We start from the raw sequence: 23096 nt of genomic DNA, 5'->3' as shown, positions 1-23096 counted from the left end.
TAAATTTTAAAATGCTAAGTATCTTACCGGTTATCACTCGCATCCTACCGAAACTACTACTCAAAGTTGTTTGGACTTCCTTTGAACGAAAAAAAAAAAATGGCATTTGCATAGAGCCCCTATTTCAATTCAAAAGAAATATTGTGCAGGTTAGTTAGTTCATGAAAAATATTCCATTTTTTTTTATTTGTCATACATACCATTCAAATTCGATTCGGAATTATTCGATCAAAATCACTATTTGCTTTGAATTCACTTTGAACCTAAAATTCACTATTAGCAGAAGCCTATTAAACGTGCCTGTTGTAGGTGACGATCCGCTACAGATAAGCTCTCGGGGTCTGTATTTCTTTATATTGAATTTTCCATATATCGAACTAATTCATAATCTCGTAGAAGATAATGAATTAGTTCGATATATCCATGTTCAACTGTATATGCATGACGCTTATTTGCATAAGAATATAGGCATGAGGTATACATGCATGTAGGCATGATGCCTATATACATAAGGACGAGGCATATAAGCATATAGGTATAACACCTATATGCATAAGCATTAAAATGTAGACACATCCTGGCCAGTGACAAAGGTGCCAGCATGACTTATTGTGATTAGCACCATAACTTGAGAGTATCCGCATTGCAGCCCACATAACACAGTCCACTCTTAATGCCCGTTACATAATTTTACCAGTCAGACTAAACACATTATGCCCCGTTTGCCGCAGCTGCCTGCTTATGGGAGACTGCTGAAAGTGTATGTCACCTACAGAAACCTCCTTGTGCAAACACTATCATGATAAGCATGCACACACAGCGCAGCAGCTGTACACTTACAACGTGAGATTAGTAGGTGCAATACTGCACACAACTGGCTAGAGACGATCGGTTCGACGTGGCAGCAAGTGCTAGCGTTCATATAGTTTAAAAGCTTTTTATATCGGCTTATATGCTTTAAATATAGCAAATTTTAAAACTGACACATTTATAGGCTATCACATGCTTTCCACCGGAAGTCGAATTCTGCTGCTATGCAAAGGTGTTTCAACTTCTTTGAATTGAAAAAATGGCATTTGTGCAAGCCTTGTATCAATTTTTTTATAAAGTACTGTGCTGGCAAGTTCTCTCAGCAGCAGACTGCTCTACAAATGTGCCTACATGCATTAGGAGAAGCCGTACATGTTTTCCGCTTAGCCACCAAGTTTCCTGTCAGTTTCGAAATGCTCCTTGGTATCGTCAGAGTACGTCCTTCAATACTTTTATTGGTCCTTTTTTTCTTTCATCTACTGCAGTTTGGTGTGTTGACTAGTGAGATCTTAAGCACCTGGGCCATTATAAAAACCTGTTAGGTTATCTTCACTGTAGAAATATAGGAACCCGAACCTAAATTTTCGATATAATGAAGCTTGCCATTGAAGGTGCTGCCTTTTTTGGTTAAGGTTTTCTGTACTACTGTAGTGAATGCAGACAAAGACATGCTGAAGGCACATGGACATACAGTGTAACAAAAATATTCTGTAAATGAACAAGCCTAACACTAACTTTACTGAATGATTATTCCTGTTTTTGCATTTTTAAGGTGAGCGTCTGTAGTTCTCTGCCTTGTAGGCATCAAACTCTGCCCAGGCGTCGCTGCAAAAAATGCCGCCACCAGCGCCCCCAATGCCGCGCCGGCCATAAATGGGTAGTGCAAAGCGAATGTCCACAGGCCTTCTTTTGTTGGTGTTGAGGTGTAGTTTTCTGAAAATCAAAGACCTCGCAAGCTTCTTCCTCCAATCCAACTTCGCTGCATAAAAGTATGAAGCTCATCAAAACGAACTGCGAATACAATGCAAAAGATGCTTCAGTTATTTTTCGACGTGCTGCAACTAGCAATTCAAGTGCAAGAGAGCATCGCATATGACATCGAGTTCGAGGCAAGCACTCCGATGCTCATTCTGTAATGCCTAAGTGCATTAAAATTGGGCACTAACATGATGCCAATGCAACGAAGTGCATAGATGAACAATCTATCTTACGATCAGTGGTACGAAGCTCCCTTTATCTGGCATGATCCTGGTGATTACTGCCTTTCCAGTTGCACTCTCCATCGATCTAACACTTCCTATGTGTTGAACTATATTATTATGCATACTACAGTCGAATCTCGATAACTCAAATTCAAAGGGGCCCAAAGATTCGTTCGAATTAATGAAAGCTAAATGAACGAAGGGCTCACCATGCAGTAGTGCATGTACAATGAGCTAACACACGAGGGGGAAGTTTCAAAAGACTTACATTTATACACAAATCACAGGTCATCCATCATTAATTGAAGTAATCGGCGATGTGCGTCTGCACACGTTTGCCTTGCAGCAAGTCAATCAATTTCAGACGCAGCTTCCAAAGCATTTCTACTTTGGCTTCAGCATTCTCCTGGCAAGAGAAGTTGCGCACAGCAATGTCCAGCGCCGACACTCTCTAGAGACAATGACAACAATGAGTCCGACTGCGTCTCCACTACTGCCACAGAGCACCTGCTACTACACTCTGCGCCGTAGCCACGGCGTGGGCAGAACGTGAAAAGAAACTAGGAGCATCTCCACGCGGGGAGAAGCAGATCGGCATTTGAGAGATAACCAAATACTGCATGGCAGATTTTTTTTTTTTTTTTTTTGCTCTCTTCGCGTGCCTCATTGAAAGAAGGGTCTACGTGGCAGGGACAGGAAAGGGGGAAGCGTGGTGCAAGTGCATCGCAGATCGGCATTTCAGAGAGACTAAACATTCCACCGCAGCCTTTTTTTTTCCTTTTTTTTTTTCTTTCGCGCGCAGCATTGAGGAGTCGGAGGTGCCGCCCCGGGATTGAGCGTGTTGCTGAAAGCATTTTCGGAGCGCAATATGTTCAAATTACAAGGCATTTTCGCCCATTGCAATACACATAGCTTTGACGGGACCTCAGTGTGAGTTTGAATCAACCGGAAGTTCGAATTAAGCGTGTTCGAATGAATGAGATTCGACTGTAGAATGTTCTCTTGATGATTGTCTTCCATTTCTGTGTACTCCAAATAGGGATACAAGCATGTACATTTTTTTGGTTTACAACGAAAAACAAAAACGAGGCCTCCGAAATAGCTTGGGCGATTGCGGAGCCCAAGGGAAAAAAAAAACAAAAAAAACCTGATTGTGGTTGTGAATATTTTGAAATTTATCTGTATGATGTACGTGTCTGAATTTCCTAGTTGAAGCCGGAACTTAGAGCCTTCAAAGCCCTACGCGCGTAATGCTGTGTGGTGGCTACAACTTAAGGTTATCCATGGTTATGGCATGCGTGACGTTTAACGTGCACGCCTCACCAGTATACCGTTGCACGGCGCGCATTGCGGTCAGAGACTCTGTTAGGCTAGTTACCACAGTTTTCTGTGAAGCAACTTCAAACAATAACAGAAGACCTACGTGACCACACTTTTTCATGAGACTGACTGTGGAGGACGTGAGTAATTTGCTTACCTAACACGTTTGCAACGGCTCGTATCCAGCTCTCTCGCCGTTCTGCTTCGCGAAAGTTGTGGAAGTCACTAAACTGGAGTACTTTAAGTTTGTGGCAATTCACAATGCAACAGTAGGATTGACTGGAGTCTTTTTTACGTACAGCGTGGAGCTATTGTGTCTGCTCTTGTTTTCGTCGTTGTTCTGGCACGGGAACCAGCAAGCACTTAATGACGGTTCGATGACGCGTCCGACTAGCAGAGACAAATTCGTAGCTCTTTTTCCAAGTGTTTAAAGCGCAAATACACCTAATATTTAGCTCAATCGTTGTTTCACACCCTGTAGTTTCACCTGCTTGCACAGCAAACTGTGCAAGGAAGTCGGGCTTTGCACTACACAAAACTGCGTCGACAGATGGCGCTGCATGTCTGCAAAATTCCAGAGCCCGATGTGTATGCCTGGGCCTACTGCAAGCCCTGCAATGCGTTGCTCATACACCTTCATTTACATATTTATTTATATGACTTTGAAAGAAAACTTTTTTAAGTGCGAGTACACTATTTTCGCTTAAGTTTCAAAACAAGACTAAACCTTTCATTCTTAATTGTTCAGTGAAGTTTGCAATAATTTGCATCCAAAAAGTTCAAGTGCAACCGCATATTGAATAGACAATTCAGCTGCCAAAAACAAGTGAAAAGATTCGCAAGTGACAGGCACAGAGAAATGTTTGCACATTGCTGAAAAGCACGGCTCAAAAGATGTACCTTGAGCATTTGAAGCGGGAACGGTACAGCTGAAGGTGCTAAATTGTCTTAAGTAGTTATAAAAATGAAAAAGAGCCGGTCAACACAGAACTGGCCGGCACAATGTACGCCACCAAAACATCTCGTATTTATCTACTTGGTTAGCTGTTCTCTACAGTTGACGAGCTTGGAACCACTTTCAGCTTATGTATTTACACAATTGTACGTTCACTGGAACGTAGATCGACCCCCCCTTGAATTGCACCACAGAAAAAAAACGAGCATGAGCATATTTCATAAAAAATTTATTTACGATGTCTCTGAGAAAAACAACCCAATTCCACCATGCCAAGGTGACTTCACTGCAATAGTTAAAAGCTGTACAGAAAAGCTAGCTTTGCAAGACTACGAGGGGATTATTTTTAGAAAGACTTCACAACCGAAACCAGTTTTCCATTCTAGGTTGACCGCCCCAATTTAAAATATTAAATTAAGACAAAAGGGTCGACCTAAAATAGAATAAATACGGTATTCTCATTGCATCAGCGCAACTACGTATTTGCATGAGTAAAAACGTGACAAAAAACAGCAGTACTGTTTGGCCTGCAAAACACTTGAGGAAGTACAATCTGACTGGTGCCGTACCTGATCGTCGCTGACCTCGACGCATCGAATGGAGAACGGTGGCTCCAAGTGGGCAAAGCCCAAAAGGGGAGGCTTCGAGCAGCTTGTCACAAACTGTGTTGAGAGAAAAAAACAATTTACGTCACAATTAACGCAATACAGTTTAAAGCGTGAAATATTGTCCCTCATGCTTTCTATGGCTCGATTGTTGGATTTATTTGGTTGAGTCTAACACAGAAACGAGCTAATTTTCTTTCGTATCATGATGGGCATAAGCTACCCCTAACAGAGTTTTGAAATAGTGACGCTGTCGTTAAAGAGCAGTTTTAAGATTGCAAAGCAGATATGATATTTTGCCACACTTTCGGTTGAAAGGTGTTGTTTGGCGTGCACATTTTAAATGAAAGTACCATAGTTTCATTAATTACATCAGTATTTTTTAACGTCAAGGTACTACTGAAGCTTTAGACTAGGTATCTTACTATTCCAGACTAGTGTGGTGTTTTCCTAAGGAATACCTCCTATCAAAGACATGGCGAAGCCAATCCCACCTTCAGAAACAGGTGATGTTCTTCAGATGTGAAGTCACGCTCAAGAATGTCCCATAGCCAGTTTACCAGCCGGTGGTTGTTATGGAAGCCCCCAAAGTACTTGGTGTGCCTCCTGGGATGACAGGCAAAAAAAGAAAGAAAAAAAAAAGAGCAATCAAAACATGCCACTAAGCGAACTCCAGCTGTATTGCTTTTTCAATATGTTCACATTGTCCAAAAATGTGACACGTCTAGTGGCATGCGACAAAATGCCAATATTTTGACCACTGTGACCACAGATCCCGGAGGCCGCATCATGGCACTTTCATTCTCACTATTAGATGGCACCGCTCTCTTTAACAGTGATGAGACTTCTGTGCCTTTACTTTTGGCACCACCTGATCATGACATAAAAAAAGATCTATCCAGTAGCCACTGTGTTAAGGGGCAGACTGGTCTTTGCGACCAAAAAGTGACAAAAAATTCATTCTTTAAAATTGACATATTTGGTTTTTGCAAGTATTTTTCTATCCCTGTGCAAATTTTAACAGACCAGGAAGTGGTAATTTTTTTTTAATGTCATTCTCACTGTCCAAATTCTTGGTGCTGTTAACATGCAGAACTTGCAAAAAAATGGGGAACCGACTTCGAGGCTTCTCTATATTTGGCCCCCGCCTGTGTTCGAAGCTCTGGTACGAATTTATGAGCACCTTTATGAGGATTGCTAAACATGCACACCATGATTGTTGCTTTTTGAGGAAGCTATGTGTTTTCAGTTTTTTCCATTTTTCTCGAAAAAGTAAATTTACGACTGTTCAATTTTGAGGCCTCAATATCTCTGCAGCTAGGACAGGTACAACAATAATTATTTTTGCAATGGAAACCTGTATTTGTGTATAATGTAAGTATGAGTGTAGAATTTAGAGCACAAGCCTTTTCAATTAATTACTCATCAAAATTATAATACGATTCCAACTGTTCTTGAAAATTGATAGTTCATTTTGCTGTAAAATAACCAACAAAGGCCTAAAAATGAGAAGCTCTTGCATACTTTTGCTCTACAGTCATTAGCCTATGTTGGCTTATCTTAAGTATCACTTTTCATTAAGCACTTTTTTTTTCTATGACGTCCTCAAACAATAAGGGGTGAACTTAAGTTATCTCAGGAACAAGATGAATTACAAGAAAACTAATTCAGTATTTCAAATCGGCAGAAAAAACTGCATTATTCTGTGCAGTTTGATCGAGATCACTGAAGAAATAAACAAAAGAATGTCTAAGACCAGTCTGCCCTCTTAAGAGTAATATAAAAAAAGAACTGATGGCGGTTTCCAAACATTAAAAAAGGAGGCATCTCTTTGGGGAAAAATTGCATGCTCTCACCTATACCCCATGAATAATGCTGAATTAATTTTCTAATAAAGCTAACACGCTTTGTACACGGTTCTATTGTTTACAAAACCAAGAGTAAAATGATTTCAGCTTCTACTTTCCGAAACAAGGTTCCAAACTTGGCAGGTGATGAGAGGAACACAATTTAGCTGACAGTAAGAACCAGCTTAGTCGTTCTTGAAGAATGAGAAAATTCGTACTTACTCTACGGTCCTGGCAAGCATATTCATTACTTAACGGCGTGAAACAGGTGCATTTTATTGCCACTAGAAAGATCAAACAAACGTGCCACTTCAATTGGGACAGTTCATTCATACGTGGCACAGTCGCGATTAAACCGAGCTACATATGTAAAAAATTTGAAAGAGTAAAAAAAAAGCGGGCGAAGGTTTCGCGTATCTCAGAAATGACTTCGCGGACCCCCATTTGAGATCCACTGACATATAGGTTCACGCAACTTCTCGCCTGACATGCCCCTGCTTTTCTTCCATCTCCCATTCCTTCCTTCTTTCCTCACCTGACATGATACCTGCATGGGATCTTTCACAAACAAGTTTCAAGCACTAGCGTGGCTCTATTTCATAATACTCGACTGCCACACAGAGTTCAAATCCCATTTGACCTGGGTATTTTCTGCCATTTTGATTTTTCACCTCTATTCATTACTTCATCATATCTGTCAGCTGCATACCAGATGGCAACAGTGATGACATTGCTCGACATAGCAACGGGCACCCCAAGAGCTGTACTCTAATGTGATACAGTGGAACTTCGATTATACGTCCCCCGGTCCTGCGACGACCAGCGTTTTACGACGAATTGGCTTGGTCCCGGCAAACCCCCCATAGAACTAATGTATTGAAAACTTCAATTCTACAACGAAATTTTACGCCGCCCCGCCTCGGACGACGCTTAGCTGGACTGTCCGGGAAAAAAACAAAACCTACGATGACGCATGCCGGCTGCCACGCAAGCACACTGCGGCCGGATGAAAAAAAGTCGGGAAACCGAGGAACCGAGTTCGTTCCTCCGCACGTTCTAGCACACTATCCGCGCTGCCACCACAACGCCTCTTCAATTTTTCGACACGCTGTCGGCCATAGCTAGCCAGAGCCAACGTTGTCCAGAGCCAGCAGGAGCGCATTCGTTTTGCTTAGTCGCATTGCACTGCGCTTCAGTTGGGGCCTTTTTTTTGTTTTGTTTTCTGCCTTCTTTTGGGTGGTTTTGTAGAGACAGCTGTGAGAAGGTAATATGGCAGATAATTTCGAGCTCGCTTTTTAGTATGCGATAACTTTCACTAGATTTCACGTCGTTGTACGGGACGTGTTGAACGGCGATTGTTGAGCCTGTCTACGTTTTGGACAGCCGCGGGAACCGCAACCAGCTGCTGTCTAGCTACTAGAGGGCTCGGAACTTTTTAGCCCCTAGCGATTGGTCGAAGCTTGCGCAGACGTACGCGCTTGCAAAAATCGAATGGGCCCACTGCCTTGTTGCCTTTCAGCCATTCCTTCACGTGTTTGACTCATCGGTGGGTTGTGCGCCGCAGCTGCTGCGTCTACGTGCAAAAGTTTCAGTATTCGGACATTGGTGTGCGAGGAAGCTTTCAAATTCTCAAATGTGAGTGCTGCGTCTTGCAATGTCGCGGAACCGAGAACCGCTGACGCTTGTAGAAAAACAGAGGCTAGTGCGTCCGTTCCGACGTACGTGGACGTGTTATGCTACATCGACAACATTCAGCGGTTTGCTTGCGCACGCGACGAGATCGGAGACTTGCTGCCAGATGTCGCAGCTCTCGAAAGAAAGCTGATGCATCGTTGCTGGGCAAACTCACAGAAAAAAAATCGCAGATTTTTTTAAAAAGTGACAATAAAGATTTGTTCACACCTCCGATAAAATGCATGGTTGTCATTTTTTCAAGTAATTTAATCTATCTTCACCAGAGCACCGTATATTTGTGCCGCGGACTTTCTTACACATTATGTGACAACTGTTGTGGGGCAGCAACGACCATCAGTACCTATATTCTTGGTTTTTCGATTATACGACGCCCGGATTATACGACGATTTTGCGTGGTCCCCTGAAAGTCGTATAATCGAAGTTCCACTGTAATGACAAAAAAGCCACAGAGCTTGGATTTACCGCTACGTGTGACAATAAAATGATCACATGGCTGTCATCTACTGTCGCATTGTTGCCAAGAGCTCCGTGGCCTTAACAGACTATATTTGTTTCACTCAGTGCATTTCAAATGCGCAGCAAGAATGATTTCGTTCACAGTTGCTGTTTAGTTTTCTGCAATGGTTCCACGTTTATTTTTTTTGGTGCATGCCTTCAAACAGGATAGTCACCATCCATGATTGAGCATAATTGAGTTAGGTTTTTTTTTTCACAGCATCTGCAGCAAACATTACTAGCTTTGTTTTGAATCTGCACTTGAAGGCAGTGCATGCCTTCAGAAAGCGTGGGCGCTATCTACAATCGCTTCGCTAGTGACTGCAGTTTCATTGGCAGTAGATACTGTGCTCGGCAGCTTTGTTTCCACTCCGTACGCACATGCCGCATGCATGCTTTCAGAACTGCGTGGTATATATATGAGTGCATCGTCAGTGACCATGATTGCTTCCATAGGCAATGTGGCATTCAAAAGCTTTGTTGTAACTCGATGCAATGCACACACAGTGTTTCAAAACTCAAACATAGCGGCAGCTGTTGAAGATGAAGAGCATTTCGGTTTTAGTCTGCATGCTCCAATAAAACTGGCCTAATACATCAAATTAGACCGATAACGCGCTGCTGGCGAGTTTTGCCAGTGAAAAAGGTATCGATATGAGCACATAGTCATAAACCATGAGTACGTGATAAGGGAGCAGCGCTAAACATGCATCACACATATTAAGACACGAGAATTTTGAACAACGGTGGCAAAGTGATGAAAATTGTGGGATGATGAGAACCGAGTCTATCACATAGCTCCTATGTGAAATAAGAAGTGGATTTGCATCTTGTAATAATGATATCTGAGGTTTTGCATCACAAAGCCGCCATATGATTATGAGAGACACCATAATGGAAGACTACGGAAATCTCGAGCATCTGGTGCTCTTTGATGTGCGCCGACGTCGCACAGTACACGGATTTCTACCATTCCGCCTCCATCGAAATGCGACCGCCGCGGCCGGAATCGAACTTGCGACCTGTGGTCAGCAGTCGAGCACCGTAACCCCTACACTGCCGCAGTGGACAAGATTTGCATATCCATGAAAAAAAAAAAAAAATGAAAGTATATCACTGTAATAGATATTTGTTTATTGTTTCTCGATACTCTTTATAATTCAGCATTAAGCCAATTCGCTATTCTTTCCAGTCTTGTGAACTCCAAATCAACAAGCTTTTACTGTACTAGGATTTATGACTCTCCAGCTTTTATCACTTTTGCTATCTCATTAAAAATAATTATATAAATACCATCCCTCATACATGCACAAAAAAGCTACATTTATAACGTATAATGCAAGCAGCATGCTGTACCTTATTTAATTAAAAATATGTAGAATCGGTGACAAATGTGCCCAAAACATGAGTTTAGCAAAGAAAAGAAAGAAAGAAAAAAGATTTTCCTTCAGCTGGAAAACGAAGGCTGTAATCAAAAGATTAAAAATAATAGCAGCTTTTCAGACTTTTACAACTACACACTGAATTAAAAGAGTCATACATATGGCAGCGGTGCAGAAATACAGATGTGCCACAGACCGTATAACTGCCTAACTTATTGTGTGGAGCGCAGCTATAACAGAACAAAATAATTCTTTTTTTTTTCTTGGCACACTTTACGGCCAGTATTGCTCAGCTAAAGGTCCCTTGCTGTCACAGAGACGCCACTGCCCTATTATAAGAGCTCATAACGAAATACCCCAGAACAATGGCAAGATCCCTTTAAATCCTTAATTTCTTGTGAAACAGAAAGAAAATTTAAAAGCCTTTATTTTTTGAGATAATGATTTTCAATTGAGCAAAAGTGTTCTAAGGACTCCCTTAAACTAGGGACACTTTGATGGCAGGCTACTCTGGCTACCTGAGATCCTGCAGGTCGACGGGAGTGTTGTCGCCTGCTATGAGCCGCTGCAGCTCGGGCGTCGAGAACATTGTGAGCCACTCGGGATTCACGAGGGCCCGGAAGCCACGCAGGAAAGCTGCTGTCTGCTCCTGTATCTGGGAATGCATTCGGAAGTGGGCCATCAGGTGCATGTAGCTGATCCTGCACAAACACCAAACCACGACAAAGGTCAGAGTATTCAATGCAAAGATGTTGTGCAGACAACAAAACCATGCCAGAGGTCAGGATACTCAATGCGAAGATTTCGGTGACTTGGCGGCAAGTGAACTTATGACTCTCGACAAGCGCAAAAGGGCAATCACACAACGTAGAGACAGGTACACGGGACAGGCGCTAAGACAGGCACTTCTCTTCTTCGTGTGATTGTTGATTTATGCTGATAAAGATGCATAAGTTCAGCGGTCAGAGGCTGAAAATGTAAAGCTGCAAACACAAGTTTTTAGAAAAGGTATTGCCTGTGCAGCTAGATAGAGAAACCCAAGAAGCTTGTGAGGCATCGTAGCGATTATACAAACAGCCTCTGCAGATTTTTGCCATCACCGTCATGTCCCAGATGTGTATGTGTACTTACATAGGTAAAAAAGGCATAACAAAAAATCAGTCAGCATAAAAAATTTCACGAAGAGAAATATCTAGATTCGAATCAGAGAACCCTCGCTCCACAGCAAGCTGCGCTAGTCGACACAGCCATGCGCCATGCTATTGCCGGTGATAAAACGGCGAGCTGTTCATGTGCACCATTTTCCACTTTGGTACAGAAATCACGGAACAGCTTGAGCGCATTCTCTATCAAGAACGCTTTTACATTTTCTTTCAAGTTGAAAACTGCCCTTGAGACGGGCATGAAACAGTGGCCCCATTCTGTACGACCCATGATGTGCAAGAGAGAAAAGGAACGCTGGGCACGCTTGCTGTTAGACGCCACCCCGTGGTTGAGCGCATTCTCTATCAAGAACGATTTTCCATTTTCTTTCAAGTTGAAAACTGCCCTTGAGACGGGCATGAAACAGTGGCCCCATTCTGTACGACCCATGATGTGCAAGAGAGAAAAGGAACACTGGGCACGCTTGCTGTTAGACGCCACCCCGTGGCAGAAGACGCAGACGGGTCATTCCACGTGCCGCAGTTTAACATAAAAATAATAAAACGGCGGCTTCTGCATTGCAGACATTTGCAGCGTGTCTCAAGTACAAACACGTATGCAGTTTGACAGTCGATAGTTCACACTTGTCTTGCGTATACCTATGCATTTTTTTCGAGCGTCCTTCTCTGTGCTGCAAAGGTGTGCTGAATGTATCGAGCTGCTTGTCATTCTTCATGTGATATTCCAATTTACTGCTATCACATTCTTTACTTCGCACTAGCGGCAAAACTGTGGCTTTTTTTTTTCAGGCTGATCCCTCTAACATTCAACATGCTTTCTGTATACGTAAGGCTGTACAAATGCTGTTGTATAGCTTTGCTAGCACAAAGTCTGCCGACACACTTCTATCACGTATCAATGTATTTTCAAATAGTAAATAGTGGACTCTGAAAATGTCATCATTCTTGACACATGGTAAAACCACGGTCTTTTCTTGTGAACGTTCTAATACTGGAAGAGAATGCAAGGTTTTACTCGGGAGTTCCAATCATGGGACTATATATTTTTTTCTTTTTCAGAGTCACTTCTGCGATTCTGCACGTGCCACTGCAAAGCAGCAAACTGACCCATCACACAGAAAAATTGCTCCTTTTCACTTGAATTTTAACTAATTTCACTTTTTTACTGAACAGGGCAAGGACAAAGTATGCGGTAAACTGAATAATGTACCAGATAGCCCCAGTACAAAAGCCTCGTGAAAATGAATAAATAAGCAGCAATTTGCCACTTGCTTGTTTTCATTCGTGACCGGTATGGCCTTGCCGCCTGGCACCAGCTCGTGGGTGACCAACTTGCCCATGCAGTCCTCATTCAGAGAGAAGGTCAGGTCGAGGTCCTGCACGTCCCCTTCATAGTGCTGCACACACAGACCCACGAGAACACGAAAATTAAAGCTGGTCAGGGACCATCGAAAGGCACTGCTCACACAATGAGATCCGGTTTTCGTGCCTAAAAGCATTACGAGGGTCAAGACATCAGTTTGCTGTGCTTCAATAGTGCTTGTACAATATAACCTAGTTATAAATAGGTCCTGTCCTACACGAAAATACATCGGATAAATCTGGTACATGATGCCAATAGGGGTCGGAAGTTGTAATTTTTGAGACTAAGTCTACTAGAGATTGAACAGAAGGTCAAGGACAAATATAAACACATCAACAAATTTTGAAGAATTAGGCAGCATGTTACTTTAACATTTGTAGATTAAAGCATCACACACACCCGGTAAAAAGAAAAAAACAGCAGGAAGGGGAAGATGAAAGCTTGCGATCAAAAAAATCTGTAAACAGAAGTCGTGAGCTGGAACCAACACACACCCTCGTCAATGAATTTCTCATGCAAACTTGGTGTTGGATTAAGTTATAGAATCGGGGAGAAGACTTCTAGCACGACACAACTGGCCACAGTGAGAGACACACCTTGACATTCTCAGCCACCTTGACTGACTCAGTCACCTTGACGTTCTCAGTCAGTCACGTCGCAGGGCATGTGCTTTGAGGTGGCCAAGTTTAGTACAACCATTTACTATTCAACTCCATTCAAAATTAAAGAATACAGGCAGAATCTCATCAGCGAGTTAAAGTGACGCAAAGCATTGCATTTTACTTCAGGCAGTGGCCATCCCTGGAACGCTGTCTTCACGTGGCATTGGCACGGCGTCTTATATGTTCTCTCTAATACGTGTCAATGTTTAATCTCTGCAGCACTAGAGCACTTATCATGGTACAGCATCTTGAATGCTGGCCCATAGCACATGCATTCCTTGACTACTGAAACACTTTCTTCAAATTTTTTTTATTACTGGCTTAACAACAGAAAAAACTAAACAAAAGACGTTGCACCAGCTGTACGGGTGGCATCGTCAGTACACAAAAGGCATCAGATGAGCAAATACATCACACTTATATCTTGCCATAAACATCCGGCAGAGGGCCACGATTACTATTGCATGCAGATTGATTATGATGAATGAACAATGATTCCACAAATTTTCTTGCATCCCATCGTTGCTCTCGTGCCAGCGTCTTTGCATTATTGAGCTCAAACAAGTGTCTTTTCGTCAGGCAATGGTCAATTAATACTGTCTTAGCTTGTGTTAAATGTGTGGCTTTCGTAATGTTCCTCGCGTGTTCCTTGAGGTGGATTGACGTCATCACCCCGTCTCGCCGATCTAAATGGCATCACAGTAGATGCAGCCGACGTTGCATATAACTTCGCTTTGTTCGTCATGGGGGGGGGGGGGGGGGAGGCGTGCAGTCCTTTGGTTTCGGAAACATTTGCCAGGGTGCGCATGGACTTAAAAACAGTACGAATACCCAAAGACTGCCCAAAGAAGTAAAGCTAAGGATAAATAAACTTGAAGATGAACTCCCCACACTTTTAGAACATCTTGTGTACTGAAAGACGTTTTTGATATTTGGCACTTGAAAAGTTTGCAGACTTTGAATTTCCCTGACATGTAAAGTCCTTTCTGATGGCTTTACATTAGCTTATATTCGACTTTCATGAACAACAAAGATTTCATATAAAGCTATTTTGCAACACTTTTTTTTTTTGCTGCCCAGCAGCTACAATGCATTCGTGTTGGTCACTCATGTTCATATTCTGCGACCATAACTACGCAGAGTGGTAGTGAAAACACTCGCATTCCGAGAGTGAGGGCCCGATATAAACTGAATTACCAAAGTGAAGGCATATTTTGTCTTATTCACTAGTTCCTTTACAGCAGAGGTCATGTTATACGACAGAAACAAAAATAAATATTATGCAAGGAATAAAACGACGAGCACTAGAAAGGAGAATAAAAAAGCCCTAGTTTTCGTCTCCTCCCTTGTGCTGTTTTATTTCTTGAGCTAATATGTCTTGGCCAGTTATACTGAAGCAAGACTGAAAGTTGGGCTAGTTGGTGATACATTATGGGCAGAGCTTGTTTGTGTCTCTTCTCTTCGTCCCGTGAGTTTGTGTGCTGTTTCTGCCCATAATTGGCCAGTTATGGCCGCCAACTAGCCAAAAAAATTAACTCTTTTACAGACAGACAGACAGACAGTACTTTAACTGAGTCAGCAGGAAATTGATTAAGCATTTATGTATTACAACTACCAGTGATATTTAATGTGACATGTGAAGTCCTTACTATGTGCAATCATTTCATACATCCTTATTTCATATATTAAAGTTCTAATGTACATAAAATGCATGAGTACCTTGACACAGGTTAGGCTCCTGTAGAGATCAGCATCTAGAGAGGGCAGCTCGTCGATGGAGCTGTATAGGGCACTGTGCTGGTGACCTAGCAATTGGCTCAGGAAGAAGGACGCAAACGGCACATCCACCACTATGCCCTGCACATGATTGATTTATTGTCAGTTCCTGACGTCCTACGCCAATGTGCAATGGTACGCTTCTGCAATGAGTAAATAGGGTGCCTTCTAGTCACTCAACTACACTCAGACCTCAAAGTACCATCTTACATGAAAATAGGTTCATTATATCCGAAAATTCGCTATAAAGCTTTATTCTGAACATTATATTTCTTGCAAGACTATTATTTATATAGCTTCACTTCGTTACAACCTACCTTTCCTTATTTCTGAGTTCGAATAGATTTGAGGTTCGAATATACGCTTGTAACAAATTTTCAATTATAATGAAGTACCGTCAATCTGAAAAGAGGCATTGTTATAATGAGGTTTAAGAGTACATGAATCTATAACACCCATTCTGTTACCAGGATTTGCCACCAGAGCCACTCCATGGCATGTATATACCTTACGTACTACTTTTCTTTCTCTTCAACCCACTGTGCAATGCTCTCTGCTAACCTTGTTTTCTTTCTCTATTGTGAGAAGTCAACATTCACCCTCGTGTTTAGCACCTAGAGAGTGTGCACACAACATGCACGCAAGTTCTAGAACGCATACAATTTCCCAATGATACACTAGCAAGAACTATGGCGCCAGAGTCAATGGGAGCTGCAACACATGGCGCTTCAGCCAATATGCAAATATGGCCAATACACGAATTTGACTAAGCTTTGTTCTTTCAACTCCCTGTGTGTGGATAGGAGCCGCTTTTTCACTGGACAAATTTCAGCAAAACGTTCAGCAGTTCCACTTCACCATCTTAACTTTTTAGGCTCACCAAACCAGATCAGCTCACAAAGCTTGCATAGGTCCATTCTTCTATCCAAAACAAATACCAAAACCCAACAAGCAATGCCATAAGAGTGCTCAAGGCAGCAAGCAGAAACTTCAAGCGAATCCATGTATTACACTTTGCTCCCATGATGGATGAACAATCGGAGTGCCGGAATTCCCACCATGTTATTAGAAGAAAACTACGGCAGAAGGGTGAATGATTCCTTTGCTCCGCCATCAAAGTGAGCATAATGCTGAAAGTCCGTTTACTTCACTTCATCATATCCGTAGCCGAACAAGCCACGCATTTTCACACGCTCTAACAATCTCTGCACAGTCGTGCATCAGCAAGGCAGCGTGATGGTGGCAACAACATGAATGTGCCTCGAGCATCTAATCGATTGCAGTAACAATAAAATGCCGACCGCAATGCCTCACCTCGTAGACGGCCTTCCCAAGCATCTTGCCCACGAACTCGAATAAGGACAAGTGATTTTCGTGAATGTAAGAGGTTGGCGATGGGTACAGCCGCTGCTCAGAAGTGGCCTGCAAAGACAAAAACAGGGAGACGGTTTTATAGCAGCGAAATAATGCTGAAAAGGTAGAATGTGCATAGCTAAGAAAAAAAATTAACCATTTACGCAGCCATATTTCCCATATTCCGTGCAAAGCAAGGGCCAAAATATACTGCGAAAACACAATTTGGACCTGCTTTGACCCAATTATGGCATAACCCTGAAGCTGAATTAGTGTGGAGCTATGAGCCAGAATGCGCAAAGCAACGGCTCGCATGGCCCTGTGGCTTACATGGTCTAAAACCACGATGGTCGATATTTCTGTGTGTTGTAACATGAGGAGGACGTAAACCAGGAGAACTTGACAGCAGTGGCTTACTACTTTTATTCTACAGATCAACGGCATCTCAGTACAAGAGGCACAACATAAGACCACGATTAAGAAAGTTGCCAGCTTTCTTTCTAGCCCACGCACATGTGCTACATCATGTACACGTAGATAGGTGCACAAGTAGACTGAAGAAGTGGCTGTACAAACCGATCTTATCAACACAGAGCATCTAGCTTGTGCAATACCGAAAGGCCTTGTTGCACAAACGTATTTGAATGCAACACTGGGAATACGCAGCAATGCCTCACAGTAAACTCAGCAGCAAACAGATGTTTATTTTGTATTTTCATTGCCATTAGAATGATGGAGTGAACTAATACGAGATAACGCATCACTTACCCGGAACAGATTGAGGGAAGGGTCAAAGACCCTCTTGATCGTCTCCTCCAGAAACTCTTTGAAGACACCATCCTGGTCAATGCCTGCTTCATCTAGTCCCTGCAGTGCAATGAACATAATGAGGCATTGTATAATAATTATAAGCAATGATAATGCAGCAAACATTACCAACACATTTATGACATGTCCAGGTAAAGGACGTGTACAAGCACTACAAGCATAAAATTCAAATCCAGTAGTATCATGGTGACACGAATCTCAAGGGGGAGCGAGAATATTCGTATCACTGAAATACCAACCAAAGTCGTTCTCAAACCACAACATATGCACTAAATATTTATTGCCATCAAGAAATCACGTATGTCTTTTCAAAACACTGCAAACAGACCAATAAGAGACTGTGCAGCTGGCTTCCACGAAAGCGCGCGTCAAGGTGCACGTAAGGCCAGAAAACTATGTGCCTCAAAGCCCGCTACACAATGGTGGAACACCAAATGTTTTGTGCTTTTTTTAGGACTTTATTGCCTTCAATCTACCACTGTTTTAGGCACATGCTTTTTCAACTGCGTAGTTGCTAATAATGATCGCATCCACAGCGACTGCAGCTTTGTTCACAGCAATTGCAGTGAATGATATTTCCGTTTTCAATACATATGCACTGGTTGCACATGTACATTCAAAACTATGTCGTTGCTATTGATGATCATGTCTACCACAGTTTTGTTCGCAGTGGACTTTCTAAGAGACGACATCATTTTAATTTGGTGTGTGTTTGATGCGCATGCACTTTTGGACTTCCATCAGTTTTGTCGTATCAATATAATGGGTACAGTTTCGTGCGCTGCAGTTGTGCCAAATGGTACTTCCATTTTCAAGTTGTGTGTGCAGGCTGTGCACGTATCTTCAGAAATAAGTTGTTGCTATCTAAAATCACATCTGCCGTAAGCTTGAGCAAATATTCTCACGCCTTGAATATTATAACGAATATTACACTACTCGAAGTTAAGTTATTGGAAATTTCGAAGCATTCGAACCAATGAATAAATGTATATTAGTCCACGTATAACCTCCCTGTAGAGATGGCTTCACTGCACTGAAGGGGTCCTAAGCCGTGAAAACACCGACCCATGGGCACTCTGCATGGCCATGAAGCCCCCCCTTTTATGTTAAATGAACGTATTACCTTCAAACCGATTCATCATTTTTGAAGTTTAAAAGCTTGTTATATGGGCTTATATAATCTAAATATAGTAAATTAAATAATGCAAGATAACATACAGGTTATCACTTGCATTCTATTAGACGTCAAATACGTACTGCTGTTATTCAAAGTTGCTTCTACTTTCTTTTAACCAAAAGGAATGGCATTTGCCGAGGTCTTCTTTCAGTTTTAAAAAATACACATACAGTCGAGTCCGCTTATAACGAACCTGAGCGTGACGCGGCATCCATTCGCTGTATCCCAAAGTTCGTAGTAAATGAAACACAGCTTTTAAAAAAAGTTTCTAGTGAAAACACACTCTTTTTGCCCCAAAAAGTACGTGATGCACGTGTTTCGAAGAGCAGAAGCGATAAGGGCGGTCTCGAGTTCACTTAAAGCGGCAGGGTGCTCATTCGCCGAGGCCCGTGGCATAAGCTGCGTGAGGCACTGGTTCAAAAGTTTCGTCATTCTCGCAATCCGATTCCTCGAAATCACTCTCGCCACGTACTTCATTCACAATGCCCCAATTCGTGCACGGTTCCGCAGTGTCGGCATCATCATCGGCCGTAATTAAACCATCGCAACAGATGTCCCGCCCGCTCTCCCAGGTCGGAGTCGACGACGCGCTGCCACAAATCGCTGCCGCAGTTCAGAAGCTTCAGGCTCGGCATTGGGCCCGACGTCGACGAAGTCGGCCTCGTGAGAACTGTTTTGCGCGCATGTAGTCGCCACCGCCGCCCACGAAATATTCACCATCTCCACAGCTGAATACCGGGACGCCCGAAGCGGCAATAGCGGCAAGTTGGCTGCTAGGTGGTCAACAGCTATGAGCAAGCACTCCGCAACGCGGCACCTAATGCGCGGATTACGCTCAAGCCAAGTGGCCACACTTTCGATGTTTTGTTGAGCAGCAGGAAAAAAACGTGCTAGTCCTCCCGTCCGCCGTCATGACCACACATGCGCACCAAGAGCAAGCAAGACGCGTACACGCGACACACATGCCAGAACGCGAGAAACAGCTCTGGGCCCGTTTCCAGTCAGAAAACGAAACTAATTCGAGCCAGCGTGGTGGGCGTCGCGGAGCGGTGGAGACAAGCGAAGGGGTTGTGATCAAGAGAGGAGAGCAGACTTGCGAGAGAAGGGCAAGGAGTTGCGATAAAGAGAGGAGAAGATGCGGCGGGAGGATGACCTTGAAAACCAAAACACACGGGAAGGAGGCAGGTCGGGTAGGTTGCTTGAAAGGTCCGCGAAACTCGCACGTAGAAAAACTTGGAAAGAGTGCATGGCCGCCTGAATCAGAGCGCGCAGTAGTGTTCGAAAAATCGACGGCCGTGGTCAAAAAAATCATTTTGTTGCTCCGGCGGGTTCGCGTGGCCTCACGAACTTCATATTTTGCGTATCGTTCCGCGTACGCGCGCGGAAGACATGCCGAGCCAAGTGCGAAGTGAGCGAGAACAAGTACTAAACACAAAATGAATCGCAAATTATCAGAGTCGGTGGGTTGGCAAATTGTCCGGTCACTTCAGGCCGGCGACGCCAACAACAGTACCAGCGATCAAAAACAGGATAGATGGCCTACCGGTCTTCGAAAGATCGGTGGCAGTGTGAAAACACTGGCCTTGTCTGGCGATGCGGGGTGCTCAGAGTAGCGGGGGGACAAGGGAAGAGCGGCAACTAGAGAGGCGCGGAGGCAGGGTCAGCGTTTAACAATAAGAATATATGAGCACCTTGCTGATGCCTGATCGGTGGTCGAAATTGGTTTCCCGGGAAGTCGGCAGACCACTGACTCCGTTCGCTGTAACCGATCAGCGGCGCTTGAAGACGTTCGTTGTAAGTGCAATTCTTCCGTTGCTGGATTATGCATGCCCGATATGGAAGCCATATACGCAAAATAATATCGCTGAATATAAACAGGTTCAAAATAGAGCCTTAAGGTTTATTTTTAATTCCTACCGTAGAACGCAGTCCGTAACAAGTCTAAGAACTAGGGCTCATATTCTTACATTGCACGAAAGAATGAATATCAACAGCATGAAATTGTTTTTTCAGATATTCCACGGTATCTACAAAACAGAGATAACAAAAATTTTCACTCTAAACACGTCACATTCGCGGACAAAGCACACCAAGCACATTAAACCTCTGAAGCATAACACAAAATCGTTCAAGAATTCTTTTATTGTATCCGCTATTGACACATGGAATAAGTTACGGAATGACGTTGTACTGTGTAACAATGTTAAAGATTTCGAATGTGCGTTTCAAATGTTGAACTGAGCTGTGATAAGGCACTCACTTGCTCACCTGTGTTCTGCCGTGTTATGCTACAGGGTGCGCATCGAATGTTGGACTTTTTTTTTTCATTGCTTTTGCTTTCTTTGTGTCAAATTGTGAGATGTTCCACTTTTGCATTGACTTTTGAAATTTGTCTGCCCAGATGAGCAACTCCTGTTTTGGCATGTATGCTAACAGTATGAATAAAATAAAAAAAATGATAATAATTCTGTGCCATTGAACCAATGTATATGTTCATGGTCACCCGGATATTGTTCGTCAAGCGAAAGTTTGTTTAAGTGGGGCCGTTATATGTGGGTTCGACTGTATTCTACAGGTTAGTTGGGTCATGACAAATATGGCCACTTTTATACATACTATACAAGATAGACTATTGAATTTGACGCATAATTATTTGAACGAATTATTCACTTTGAATTGGCTTCGAGTTCACTTCGAACTTAAAATTTACTATTCGCACAGCTCTATTATGTCGTGGTTGTGTCCACTACGGTTGCCACAAGCAACTTTAGCTCTCAGTGAGCATAGGACGGACATGTATTTTTGGAGTTTTGCTGCTGGTAGCAAATGCAGTTATATGCACTGGGCACGCACATAGGGACAATACATCAAGACCAAGCTCCTTTCAGCCGTCGCATGACAGTTACAGCACTCAAGATTGTGTCGCCAGTCTCAATGCGGAGAAATGTTTCAATCATCTGAATTTCGGCCCAATCAATACAACAAAATTCGGACAGAGGATTTATCGGATTTGTATGAGCTCGAATTTTGTATTAGCTCAATTCATATCATTAAACTTCTACTGAACAAATAATTTGAGAATGACTACAACGCATCCTTGCATCTTCAGCTCAGCCTACATTAGCAACATTTGATTCATCCAAGGTGAGAAACTACATTAAACACTACACCATGCTCATGGAAGATCTGAGTAGTTGTTTTCATATGTTCTAGAGTGCTCTCGTGACATGCATTACATTCAATTCTTGGTAACCAATGCCTCTTAACAAATGTGGTAAGCCCATTCAGAGAAGCAAGCTTCCCCTTAAAGCACTCTGAAGCACTCCGACAACTTAAATCTACACCAGGCGGAGTTCTAGTCACCTGGCTTCTTCAGCTTTCATGGTCACCATGATGCCAGCCACGACCACAGTGGAATGTGGGCCATTCCTTGGTGCCTGCACACCTTTTTTGCTTTCAAAAGGCCATGCACTGTTGTGCTTCCCATCTCAGCCTTCGAATCACCTGTATAGTAGCGGCACATTTGGTTCTACACTTTCTCTGACCTAGATACATAGCAGTGTGATAATAACAATTTAATGATTTTTGCCATACTTACTTGCATAGTTCGCGGGCCCCCAGTATTTTGTCAGCTTTACGACGAAAAAAATTTACTCATTGCGCTCCCCGATCTGACCGAGCCAACTCGCCAGCGCGCGCACGGGGAGACTTTGGATCTTAGGACAGGCGCCCTGCCGATCAAGCAAGCGCAGCCAAATGGGTTGCAAGTGCGAAGGCCCTTCTTTTGAGGACTTGCCCCAAGCTAGGGTTCCACAGAATACCGTGCAAGAACACTCAAAACTGTTTACGGATCGCCGAAGCTGCTCGAGCATTTGCCTCCTTCTATCTCTCCATATCTACCATTGTGAGAATGCACGTTCACGTCATGGCACGAACTTTCGGCACCGAAGGTGTGTGAGGGCCTGTTGGGCCTGCTGCGCCAACAGCTCCCCTAGTTTCCTGCATCCGCGCTGCAACGCAAGCTCGGTTGATTAAGAAAGTTTACGTTTCCCCATTCATTCGTCGTGTTCTTAGTGTTCGCTTACAAAGGGCTACAGTAATTATATATATGGCGAAATTCAAGCTCGCCGTCGTGAAGTTTTCTAAAGAAAACTTCATAACGTTGTTACGATGTGTGACGACAGGCGCAATCGGTACGGGAGAAAGCACAAAAATGTGTGTGCTTGTTGATACAAGTTTCTTTCCGCTGAAGAAGGCCTTGTCAATTATGTGCGAAAGCTCACGTCCTCCAGTATCAACATGTCGTGGAACCTAGTTTCTTCCAGCATTGCTAAAAAGAGCTTCAAGAAAATGAGACATTCAGATGCGCTGGACAGGACCGAAGGCGATGCTCTTTGGGAGGGCGGTGACAACAGCTGCGACGATGATTCTCAATCGGGACTCTCGATCGATGATTTCGACT

General features: G+C 43.1%; 1 protein-coding gene across 3 annotated transcripts in view; it reads right to left on the bottom strand.

Moving 5' to 3' along the window:
• LOC119170409 (ubiquitin-protein ligase E3B-like) overlaps nt 1-23096 on the bottom strand; it is a 127372-nt gene that overhangs the window by 16682 nt on the left and 87594 nt on the right. For all 3 annotated transcript variants that reach the window (XM_075890386.1, XM_075890385.1, XM_075890387.1), the window contains 7 exons: nt 17398-17496; nt 16591-16698; nt 15220-15357; nt 12748-12872; nt 10831-11013; nt 5387-5498; nt 4857-4949 (listed from right to left, as the gene is read on the bottom strand). In XM_075890386.1, the coding sequence (XP_075746501.1) occupies nt 4857-4949; nt 5387-5498; nt 10831-11013; nt 12748-12872; nt 15220-15357; nt 16591-16698; nt 17398-17496 (858 nt within the window). The remainder of the gene's footprint in view (nt 1-4856; nt 4950-5386; nt 5499-10830; nt 11014-12747; nt 12873-15219; nt 15358-16590; nt 16699-17397; nt 17497-23096) is intronic.

The sequence above is a fragment of the Rhipicephalus microplus genome, chromosome 3 (assembly GCF_043290135.1).
Source record: "Rhipicephalus microplus isolate Deutch F79 chromosome 3, USDA_Rmic, whole genome shotgun sequence".
Lineage (NCBI taxonomy): Eukaryota > Metazoa > Arthropoda > Arachnida > Ixodida > Ixodidae > Rhipicephalus > Rhipicephalus microplus.
Note: the sequence above shows the minus strand (reverse complement) of the source record. Positions and strands in the feature narration are given on the sequence as shown.